This window comes from Myotis davidii, unplaced genomic scaffold (assembly GCF_000327345.1).
Source record: "Myotis davidii unplaced genomic scaffold, ASM32734v1 scaffold78, whole genome shotgun sequence".
Taxonomy (NCBI): Eukaryota; Metazoa; Chordata; class Mammalia; order Chiroptera; family Vespertilionidae; genus Myotis; species Myotis davidii.
This window is the reverse complement of record NW_006290305.1, coordinates 4,892,383-4,904,175: the sequence shown is the minus strand read 5'-3', so window position 1 is coordinate 4,904,175 and position 11,793 is coordinate 4,892,383. Positions and strand designations below refer to the sequence as shown.

The following is an 11,793-nucleotide window of genomic DNA, read 5'->3' as shown; positions in this document are numbered from 1 at the left end:
TTCTTTCTTTCTTTCTTTCTTTCTTCCTTTCTTCCTTTCTTCCTTTCTTCCTTTCTTCCTTTCTTCCTTTCTTCCTTTCTGCCTTTTTTGATAGAGTAGAAGGGAAGGTGAGAGACACATCAATTGGTTGCTTACCGCATGCGCCCTGACTGGGGCCTTGGGATTGAGCCTGCAACCAAGATTTATGCTTTTGACTGTAATTGAACCCAGGACCCTTCGTCCAAGGGCCAATTCTCTATCCACTGAACCAAACCCACCAGGGCAATAAAAATATATTAAAATAATAATAAAACCTGTTCACAAAGTGACCATTTTTTTCTTTTGACTGATTCAGCTGAGGTGACACTCTTGAGGGTTTATTGTTTCCTGTATTATTTGAAATGCAAATCTTTAAAACTTTCTATTTGCATTACAAGTTGTTCTGCTGCAGGATTCTAAATACAGTAATTGCAGATGCCTGATTTGAAATGACTCCCCTAGGAAACCCTATCCTTTTAAGGGCCCATTATTCTATTACACCACCCCAGCGGCATCTCAGCAGCAGATACCTCCAGCTAAAACCACTCAGCTTCATTTTTAGGAAACCTAACACTGGCTTCCGTGCTCATTGCTCCTGGCTGCAGGGTTTATTTTTGAAATTCCACTTTCCTGAGTTAGAACCTGCTTGTTCATAGCTCTCCTCTGTAGTCATTCCTCCCCCTCTTCACACACACCCTCGGTGCACATTTACAGCTTCAAATGTGATTCTCGCATTTTAATTCCTTGCCCAAAATAGCTTGGAGATGATCATGTGTTGAAACTAAATTGCGCTGACATGCATTGGATAAACATAATAGAAAGCTTTCCTTTTTATTTCTCGATTAAAGAAAGCATTTAGCATCTTTTAAGAGAACTGGCCTCCTCCACTTGGTTCTTGCACAGTAAATAGGCAAGGTGATCATTGTGGGCCCAGCCCCTGAGGGCAGGCCTGAGGGAAGTCAGGGGTGGTTTCACTGACAATGGGCTCTCCCCTGTTGTCCCCCTAGACCTGGGAGGGAGGTTTGCCATCCCTGTTTACAGATGAGGAGATGGAGCTGAGAAGAGGTAGGCACCTTAGACCTGATAGCCAATGGTTCCAACTTAGGTAGGTCTTCCCAACTCCAAGTGGTCCTGTGTGTTCCCACAGCTGCTCCTTGAGCTTCCTGTGCCAGGCACAAAATGTGTGACTCAAACGTATCTGTCTTGTGCTGTTTGTTTTCAGTCATACCAGAGCTTAATTCCCTTTATAGCTCAGTTTCAATCCTCTCAAGCAAAGTGTAAAGTGCTTTTCCATCCAGTGGTTATAACAGTTTGATCTCTCGGATTATGTATAAAACCTGTTCCAGATGATTTGGAAATAATATGCTGTTATTATTAGGAAAATGCTAGTTAGAAAAACCAAATTCACCTTCAGAAGTTTGCTGATCGTTTTCCTCCGAGTATACCTTAAGTTCTGAAGGTAATTTTTTTTTAAAAAAGAGCTCTAAATATGTCATTTAATGTTCGATTTTTTAAAAATAAGTGTATTGTTTCCTGTGAGCACAGTACTCAGAGTTATGTACAATAACAGATTCTTGTCAGAAGGAGTTGGCTTGTATGTGATTAATGCAGATTTTCAGTCCAAACAAAATAGTGATCTTTCTTTTAAAAAAAAAAAAGCATTTGTAATGGTGGTGGGGTACGTTTTGAAATTAAGGCCAGAACTTTAAGAACATTTTCTTCTCCTGGTCTTTGAGATGTGAGCTATGGAATTATAGATGGGCTCATCTGTAATCCCAAATTGTGGTAAGACCATGGTCTTAGGAGAGCAACAGTCAGAAAAGTGAGGCTAATGTTTTAATTTTTAAACCTTCAAGTTGCAGAAAGAAAACAGTCCCCGGAGAGGTGGAAATTTCCTTTGTGATCAAAAAGAAGGCAACATCCGCCCTTTTGCTCCCCCGGGAAGCCCCCGTGTGCCCCAACCTCTGGGGATGTGGCCCTGCACAGAATCGGACTCCACCCCTTTTGAAGACCGGCCGCTCTCCAAGCTGAAGGAATCGGACAGGTGCTCAGCCCGGGAGAACCTCTACTTGGACGCTTTGGAGGATGAGCCACAGGAGCCTCCGGCCCGCGGGCCCCAGAAGGAGTTCAGGAACTGCCTCCCTCAGGTCGGCCTGGGTTTTCGGGTCCAGTTAACCACTGCAGGACCAAGGGGTTGGTGGGCAGCCCTGCCACGTGGCAGGCAGGCTCCAGGGCTTAAAAATGAAACCTTCACAGTGCCAAGAGCATTGCTGGGGGGCCCTGACCCCAAACTCCTAGCTTGTGCTGCGGCCAGCTTTATTTTGCCACTTTGTCTCACGTCTCGTGTCCTGTGTACACGGAAAGGTTTCACAAGTGGGCACGTCCAATGAGACACACAGGAGGGAATAGGTCATTCTTCTGGGGCATGTAGATCTTCAACTTTATTTCAAATCATAGAAAACTTATTAACAGGAAACCAAACTTTAAAGAAAATACCTGACATTTGGGAGTAGCAAATGTCACTAAAACAATGACATCCCCTGAAGACCTTATACAAAGGGAAGACACCCAGCACTTAGACACCTTACACAGACTAGACGAGCAAGTAGCCAAGCTAAGCTCTGCGCTGAAATCTCCACGGCACAGCGTTCGCGTTTTCCGGTTTTTAAAGCTGAGCTTTAAAAATTGATTTTAGGAATCATTACCTGTGAGTCCATTTAACAGTTGCTCTGCCTGCTTTTTAACCTGCCCCAGGTACTTAATGGACTGAGAAGGGTTCAGTCAATAGTGCTGTGGAAATGTGGGGAAATTATACTCAGTCACATGTCAGTGAGGCCAGGTGCGCCCCCCACCTCCCCGACCCTGCAACAGATTCTCAGGTGATGTGACATCGCCAGTATTGCCACCCTGTCTGATCTGCTGGCAGTCTCACATGGTCCACGCTCTCACAGTGAGAAGGCAGCCGGGGTCAGGAGACTGGCCTGGTACCAGCCCTGCAGGGGCCTGGACCCTTTACTGACCTGCACTGCGGACCGTGCTCGCTGGGGGGAAGCGCACCAGGCTCTTGACCACGCCGATGCATAAACTTCCGTTATCAGAGCGTGCTAGGCTCCTTGCTCCTTCTTCCAGACCGTGTCAGCTCGAAAACACCCAAGTCCACCTGTGTTCGTGTTGTCCTCTACCAGCGCAGCTATCATTCTTCGTAAGCAGACGTCACTGTAACGTTGACTTTGATTCCAAATGGCGAAATTTAAAATTAAAGAAGTACTCATGCCTAAGGATGTCAAATCAACTTCATTTAGGGACATCCATCTTCTAACTCATTCTGTCATCCTCATTGTCTCCCACTGCTCTCTCTTCTCTTTCTCTCTCTCTCTCTCTCTCTCTCTCTCTCACACACACACGCATGAACGCACACATGCAGACGTATCTGGGTCATTACAAAGCAAGGTTGGAAAGTCATGTGCTCAGGGAAGTCCTCTGAGAAAGCCAGGAGGGCCACTTTCTCCATGACACTGTTTATACAAAAATCATGGCCAGTTTTGCTTACTCATGTGGGCTCCTCCCTGGACTGCAGAAGCTCCAGCCCCTCACCACACTGTGGATTGTGGTTTTATTATCGAACCTTGAAGGGCTGGGGGCAGTAACGCTCCCGACCAACACTGGCTCCATGTGCATTTTCAATGCTGTTGTCCTAGGGCAGGAGAGCAGAACAAATCCCATAGCACCCTGAGAGCGCCTAGCAACCAATATTAGCTGATTCGGATGAACTTATTTCTTCTTTACAGGAAGAAGAAAATCACAAGGGAAATCTTCAAAGGTAAGTAAGATCAAGGGAAACAATAGTAGACAACTGAAATAAAATCCCCTTGTCTGGAAATTCCACCTGTCACTGTGGTCTGTTACAATACTCTCTTCAAAATGACTTAAAATAAGACTTCTGAATGAGTAGTTGCTTTATTATTTTTAATGTAATAAATGTATTTTTTTATTGTTAATAACAAAAAGGCCAGAGACCTGCTGTGTTTGCTTATTAGCTTTAAGGGTAAGAACTTTGTTGTTATAGTTGTGTATTGTGTATATTAGGGAATGATTGTGGTAAATAGTTTTTGAAAAGCCCATGGAAACTCCTCTCTTCTAATTTAAAATCTGGAAAAACTCCCTCTTGCTAGGCTAGGAGACCTTATACGATGCCAGTGATTTTCTATGCAACGTGTTTCAGATGCATCCTGGTTTTTGTAGTTATTGTTCTGTGTCACTTCGGATGCTGCTGAGGTTGATGCCTTTCCTTTACCTACCTGGTCTCTGTTCCACATCCATCCATCCAAGCCCTGACGGCCAGGTCCCCACACAGGTGCCACTGAATCAACTCTGAGTGGTTCCTCTGTGGGCAGGCGTGGGGGTTAGATGAGCCACATCCAAGGGTGGCTCCAGCCCCCAGCATTCTGAAGCTCAGTGTTAATTCAGCCACTCTGACAGGACCCGAGACAAGAAGAGGAAAATCACGCTCGCAGGAAAGCTTAAGACCTAGTAACAAATCGAGGTACACATTTATGTCCAGCACTGGTTATCGCCAGCTTCCTGTTATTCAGAGGGCATTGGACAGTTTGTAGGTTATTTCTAATACAGAAATATCACTGACTTTGCCTTCAGTGAGAAATAATAAGATGGAAAGCCTAACGGTGGCATTTGTCGCCTAGACCCTTACCCCACAGTGACCACCACAAGAGCATGTACCCCGGGGTGAGGGCAGAGCCACTGGGAGCTTTGCTGGCTCTGTGGGCCAGTCCAGGTGGCACACAGACCCCAATTCTGGCCTCACCATCATTAATCAATCCTAGAGTGGAGAGGCCCATGGACTTCATGTGAGACCCCCTCGGCAGGGCCTGGGCTGGGCATAGAAAGTCACTTATGTATTCAAGCCTCAGTTTGGAGGTAGGTGGGTATTGGTGTCCTATGGGGAAGTGGTCTAGTTGCAGAAACCGTGAGTGTGCATACACCTCACCTCCCTATCACCCATCCAGAGGTATCCCAGGCCCGAGGGTCCAGGGCCTGCGCCGACAGGCATGGCCAGCCCCAGGCTTCCTTCCTGGCCACTACTTCTTTGCCCTGGGAGAGCTGACAAGCTGCCTGAATGCTCCAGCATCCCCCGACCTAGCATGTCAGATCTCCAGCACCCGGCCTACAGGGGGAAGTCAGTAAATTCCTGTCAAGTAGAAATATATTGAATTAAAGTGCTAATACATTGAGGAATCAACAGCTAAAACCACATCTGTTGGGCAGGAACTTACCCCAAACTGGCTGCTGCTTTAGCTCACCTGTCTTCACCTTCCATTGTGTGCATGTGGAGTGTCTTCCTCGTGTCCAAAAATACAGGAGGAGCAGGAACAAAGAGAAGGCCTGACTGTAAAGCAGGGAGCAGAGAGGGGAGAGGAGAGCCGAGCCCCCTTGGTGGATTTGGGCAGGGCCAGGTGGAAATTTCATTTGAAAACGTATTTGGAAATTTACTTGTTGGCCTAGATCAGTGATGGCGAACCTTTTGAGCTCGGCGTGTCAGCATTTTGAAAAACCCTAACTTAACTCTGGTGCCGTGTCACATACAGAAATTTTTTGATATTTGCAACCATAGTAAAACAAAGACTTATATTTTTGATATTTATTTTATATATTTAAATGCCATTTAACAAAGAAAAATCAACCAAAAAAATGAGTTCGCGTGTCAGAGGTTCGCCATCACTGGCCTAGTTCCATCTTCTACTTTCCTGTCTTCTCATCTTCCACTTGGCCTTTGGAGATGGTTAGTACTTCATGTCAATAGAGGATGAGGCCAATGGGTGGAAAAGACTTCAGATGATAGTTGTTTTGTTGTGGTAGCTCTCCCACCCCCACCCCAAACAATTAACTGGTTCTGGATCGGGACTGTGGCAGTCCGTGTCTGTAGCATGAGCACCTGCCATAATGCTCGGCACTTGGGAAGCTCCCAGTACAGTGGGGACGGAAGGCTCTGGTCAGTAGATGGAGACGCCAGGCCACAGCCAGGTGTCCCTTCCTCCTGTGGGGCACCATAGGCTGAAGTGAAGCATCCAAGGTGGCTTGGAGCTTAGCTATGCCTGCCTGAGAGCCCCACCTTCCACTCGTTCCCAGTGTTTGCGGGTTGGCTGTGTTGCATTCTGACCCAGACACAGGTCCTGGAACAATTCCAGAGCCATAAAAAGCCTATTGAACATCCACAGGGTCAGCCCAGGGGTAGAGAGCATCAGGCGGCTGGAAAGCCTTCTCATCGTTATGGTAGCGGCTGGCACGACACAGGCACGTGCCGTGCAGGTTGGCAGGCACCCGGGCTGGTGGGCAGCTGACACTGTCTCCTCTCCCACTCCTTCTCCCAGGGCGGTGTCCGTGTCCTCCATGTCTGAGTTCCAGCGCCTGATGGACGTCTCTCCCTTCCTGCCGGAGAAAGGCCTGCCCGCGGCCAGTAGCAAAGAGGACATCACTCCCCCGCTGTCCCCTGATGATCTGAAATACATCGAGGAGTTCAACAGCAAGAGCTGGGACGAGAGGCCTCCAGACCCCTGGGCAGGCAGGACAGAGGCGGGGCGGTCTGGGGGCGAGGCCAGTGTGGAGCCTTTCCCTGACTCATCCTGGTACCTCACCACGAGCGTCACCATGACCACGGACACCATGACCAGCCCTGAGCACTGCCAGAAGCAGCCCCTGCGGAGCCACGTCCGCACCGAGCCGTCCGGGGTGCGGGTGCTGCACAGCCCGCCTGCCGTCCGCAGGATGGACAGCATCGTGGTGGCCGGCGGTGAGAGCTCGGGCCACCCGGAGCCTGAGGGCCCGTTTGCTACAAGCAGAGCCCGAGGGGGCCCAGGAGACGCTAAGGGGGGCCCCTCAGAACACATGCTTAGCAGGTGGCCTTGTCCCCCTCCCAGGCAACCCCGAGACTATGGGGAGGGAGGCCTGCGCCCCCTGGATGGCACCCTCTGCCCCTCCCTGGGCTTCGCCTCCCCGCTGCACAGCCTGGGGATATCCAAGAACATGAGTGACTATGCCATCTGCTCTAATTCCCCCGAGCCCCTGGTCAAGGATATGGCCTGCCAGACCAATGGGTCCCAGACCACTGGGACGCAGACCGTGCAGACCATCAGCGTCGGCCTGCAGACCGAAGCCCTGCGCGGCAGCGCCGTCACCAGCAGCCCCCACAAGTGTCTCACACCAAAGGCAGGGGGGGGTGCCACACCCGCATCGTCTCCATCCCGTGGCCTTAGGAGCAGGCAGGTGGCCCCTGCCATCGAGAAGGTGCAGGCCAAGTTCGAACGGACATGCTGCTCCCCCAAGTATGGGTCTCCCAAGCTGCAGAGGAAGCCCCTCCCCAAAGCTGACCAGCCAAATAATAGGACCTCGCCAGGGCTGGCCCAGAAGGGGTGCAGTGAGTCAGCCTGGGCCCGCTCCACCACCACACGGGAGAGCCCCGTGCACACCGCCATCAATGATGGCCTCTCCAGTCTCTTCAACATCATTGACCACAGCCCCGTGGTGCAGGACCCCTTCCAGAAGGGGATGCGGGCTGGTGGTCGGTCTCGCTCAGCAGAACCGCAGCCGGAGCTGGGCCCAGGCCAGGACACCAGCCCCAGTTCCCGGGGACGGTCACCCAGCCCCATCGGGGTTGGCTCAGAGACCTGTAGGGAGGAAGGGGGAGAGGGCACGCCTGTGAGGCAGGACTTATCCGCTCCCCCTGGCTACACGTTCACCGAGAGTGTAGCCCGGATCCTCCATAAGAAGCTACTGGAGCACGCCTTAAAGGAGGAGAGGAGGCAGGCGCCCCAAGGCCTCCCAAGTCTTAACAGTGACAGCCTCGTGGGAGAGACAGTCAAAGCCGAACCAGGGTCCATCGAGGTAATAAAAGCTCAGTAGTCCACACCCTCACCCTACCAGCTCTTCCACTCAAATGCTGGGAAAACAAGTTTGAACCTGGGATTGTACTAGGTCATTTGATTTTAAGAATCCTGGCCCATAATAGGTTCTTGTGAGCTGGGGAGATACCTGGTTTATGGGAGAATGGAATAGGCAGAAACATGAACTCTGAGCTACATTTTTAAAGTGATTCAGGTTCTCTTCTCTGGTCTAAGTGATGGCTGCTCATTTGTTTATCTGGGCGTTTCACTTGGGGGGTCATAATGTGCCATCTTTGGGGGTAAATTTGTGTCCTAGGAATGTCTGTGTGTAAAGTATGGGAGTCGTGTCAGGGCTTTCTGCATGCTCCAGGTCTTCCTATGTGACAGCACAAGAGGTGTGCCGGGGAGGGTTTGAGAGTGTGGATTCTAGACCTTCTTACGAGGAGCTACAGCAGCTGGACTCCAGTGAGGGCTTCAGTGCAGAGCTGCAGCCTTTCCTCTCACACATTGCTCTCTGTGTCCACGAAGCCCCCCAGTAATAACCCAGGCGAGGCAACACACACAATCAAAACCCTACCTTCATGCAGTGTGATTATCCTCTGACACATCACCTATTATCACATTATCATTATACTAGAGGCCCGGTGCATGAAATTTGTGCACTGGGGGATTGGGGAGAGTGTCCCTTAGCCCGGCCTGCACCCTCTCCAATTTGGGACCCTTCAGGGGATGTCGGGCCTAAACCGGCAATCAGACATCCCTCTCACAATCCAGGACTGCTGGCTCCCAACTGTTTGCCTGCCTGCCTGCCTGATTGCCCCTAACTGCTTCTGCCTGCCAGCCTGATCACCCCCTAACCACTCCCCTGCCAGCCAGATCGACGCCTAACTGCTCCTCTGCTAGCCCAATTGCCCTCAACTGCCTTCTCCTGCCAGCTGGTCACCCCCAACTGCCCTCCCCTGCCAGCCCAGTCACCCCTAACTGCCCTCCCCTGCAGGCCATCTTGTGACCACATGGGGGTGGCCATCTTTGCAAGGATGTGACAGTCAATTTGCATGTTACCTCTTTATTATATAGGATGAATACACATACTATCACATTGTCATGTAATTATTATTATGTCCCTATTAACAATATCCTCAAATCAGTCAACCTTGAATTCTGTTCTGATGCCTATCCATACGTGATATACTCGTCCCATGCCACCTTAAAAAGCAATCCCCATTCCCACTTCCAGAATGAGCAAAATAAAACCAAGCCCGATGACAATGCTGGGGGACAGAAGTGGTGATGCCTGCTTCCCATTGCTGACAGCACTTGGTTGGTCACTGTTCGGGAGTGATCCATGTGTAGACTTGAGTGTGAGCCCTGACCCACAGTAGCTGACATGGACACACTCCACCCCACTGGGATCCAGACACCCACCCACAGGCATTCTCCAGGCCGGGCAGCCCAGTGGATGGCGAGGGTCATCAGGAAGAAGAGAAACTCGCTCCTTGAGCCACCCGCTTCTTTCCCACCGCCACGGCCCAGGCCTCATGAGTAAGAAGAAACATGTATCTCTACGTTCTGCCCCACATTTCGCAGGGAAACAATGATGGTCAATTTCCAAGTCTCATCCATCAAGTGGTATTTAACTCAGTATATAGAGTTTAAATCTCAAATGGGTTAAACCATGCCAGTGACCTACTAAGATGGCAATGCCATATGGTTCAACCTGACCTTGACGGTCCATGGCCCACATGTTCCGAAGATGCTAGTCTTTGTGATACAGTGATGTGCAGGCTCTGAGAAGAACACATACCGTGGCTGAGTGTTCTCAGATGGTGTCACCCCATCCTTCGGGGCCCTCAGGTAAGTGGCTGCGGAGGGTTTGTGTGAATGCCTGCCTCCTCAGGGCCTGGAAGGCATCAGCTGAAATCGGCTTTGTCCCAAAGCATTAACTGGCTGTGTCTGGAATGTCCATTTATATTTGAAACTAAATAGAAATTAATTTTCAGGAACCAAAAAAATTCTTTGAGTTAAAAAACAATCTATGATAATATGAAGAATGGTTTAATGACTGAATCATAGTACTCGGGTGTGAAAATGGTTTTACCGGTACAAAGCTATGCCCAGCCCTTTGGCTCTCTGTCAAGACTTCCTTCTCACTAGGTGTGCTCACCACCTTAGAGATGACCGGCCATTTGACGGGAGCACAGCAGAGTTTCGGGGTCAGAGCCTGACTGGAGCACTTGCTGGCACCATTTCAGTGTCCTGGACTCTTTTTTTGTTGTCGCAATTTTACTTGTTCTAGATTCCAGTGGAATTACTTCTTGTCTGAATTGACTACTATATATTAGACCCAATGGAGAGCCCTTCTTGTCCCTCCATAAATTTTGTGGTGGTTCTGGGTTTTCATTTCGAAATCTCCAGTGATTCTGCGTCGCCATCCTGCTGTGCATGGCCTGCCGGGGCTCTCCCTGAGTGGTCACAGCGAGATGGGGATGTAGGGGTCCTGGCTGGGACCCGCACAGCCGGACCTCCCACTCTCACCCACACACTGCTTACTCTTGTCTCTTGAGGCCCTAACACCCATGCCGCGATGCAGAGAAGCTGTGAGGAGGAGTCTGGCGTGAAGAGAACGGAAATAATCTGGAAACGTAGTTCTATTCTTCTCTCCCATAACTAAGTGTAAAATGGAAGGAGAGTTTTAGCGTGAGCAGCGGTCGCTGCATCATTGTGACAAACTGGCTGTTCTATGCCTCCTTTCAAATACAAGAGTCGTGCGACTTCCATCTCTCTGTGCCAAAGGATGGTTGAAGTGTTACGCCAAAGGGCAACTCAGGGAAGACTAGAAATCAGGAGGGAGAGGCCTGTGGCTGTTCCACAGGGAGGCCGTCTCTCCCTTCAGACACGGCCGAGGAGAGGTCTGTGTGCCCATGAATGCCATGCCACTTTTGGGGACTTCCTGCTTCTCCTGGTAGCTGTCCCTGGAGCTGGCACCTGGCTTGTTGATGTAAAACCTTTACTGTTCTTCTTCTTTAAAAAAATACTTTTCAACCTACTTGCTTTTCTTTTCTTTCTCTGTCTGTTCTGTCCAGAACCAAACTGTCTTACTAACTGCCCCCTGGGGACTCTAGCCCTGCCTGCCTCATGCCGTAAGTGCTTTCGTCCTTCTTCCCAAACTGTCTGGTGGGGGCATTGGTGTAACTCGGGGTTGGCGCCGGACACTCAGAAACAGGTGGAAGCATCCTAGGTAGATCTGCTTCCTAGAGGCAGCCGCCCCACTGGCTCTGGGTCCGTCTGCAGGGACAGACTGATGGCCTGTACAATCCCTTTTGCCGAGGGTTGACTGCTTGGTGCAAAGAAAGGCTCCCTAGTTATAGAGACCCCACCTAGGTTTCTGCTCCCTGTGCAGTTTGCAGCCAGTATGCTTTCAGAGAGGGGACTGTCTCTGACACAGAGTTCTAGCCTGTGGGGATCTGCTGGACCTGCTACCGGTATTTGGTGGCACAAGTTATTGCCATATGCTATATCAGGTGCGACCATAATGCAATGAGGCTTCTTTTGCAATAACCGCACCAGAAGGAATAAAAGCAAATACATCTTGTCCTTCCAGGTGACCTAGTCAGTGCTCAATAAGTATCTGTTGATTGAATAAACAGCAAAGTCACCCCTGCTCCAAAAAATATTCTCAGAATTGACTCCAGAGCCCAAGTCGAGGCACATGAGAAAACAGGAGCCTGTGTGTCAGCAAGGACATAATTAGCTCATTCACTGATCTCACGCCGAAGCGCTCAGGGCCAAAGTACAGTTGTTTCTCCAAGACTAAAGTGCTCCAAGCACCAGAGGCCCACAGAGCCCACGGCGAGGCCTGTCGGGAAAGGACAGTGTGGTG

General features: G+C 50.1%; 1 protein-coding gene across 2 annotated transcripts in view; it reads left to right on the top strand.

Annotated features, from left to right (window-relative positions):
* Positions 1 to 11,793, top strand: part of MTCL1 (microtubule crosslinking factor 1) — a 120,295-nt gene that overhangs the window by 105,435 nt on the left and 3,067 nt on the right. Inside the window, exons 11-14 of one of the 2 annotated variants that reach the window (XM_006763281.2) lie at positions 1,875 to 2,165; positions 3,807 to 3,838; positions 6,405 to 7,914; positions 10,997 to 11,053. In XM_006763281.2, the coding sequence (XP_006763344.1) occupies positions 1,875 to 2,165; positions 3,807 to 3,838; positions 6,405 to 7,914; positions 10,997 to 11,035 (1,872 nt within the window). In that variant the 3' untranslated portion in view covers positions 11,036 to 11,053. The remainder of the gene's footprint in view (positions 1 to 1,874; positions 2,166 to 3,806; positions 3,839 to 6,404; positions 7,915 to 10,996; positions 11,054 to 11,793) is intronic. The other variant, XM_015563599.1, reaches the window with a different exon arrangement.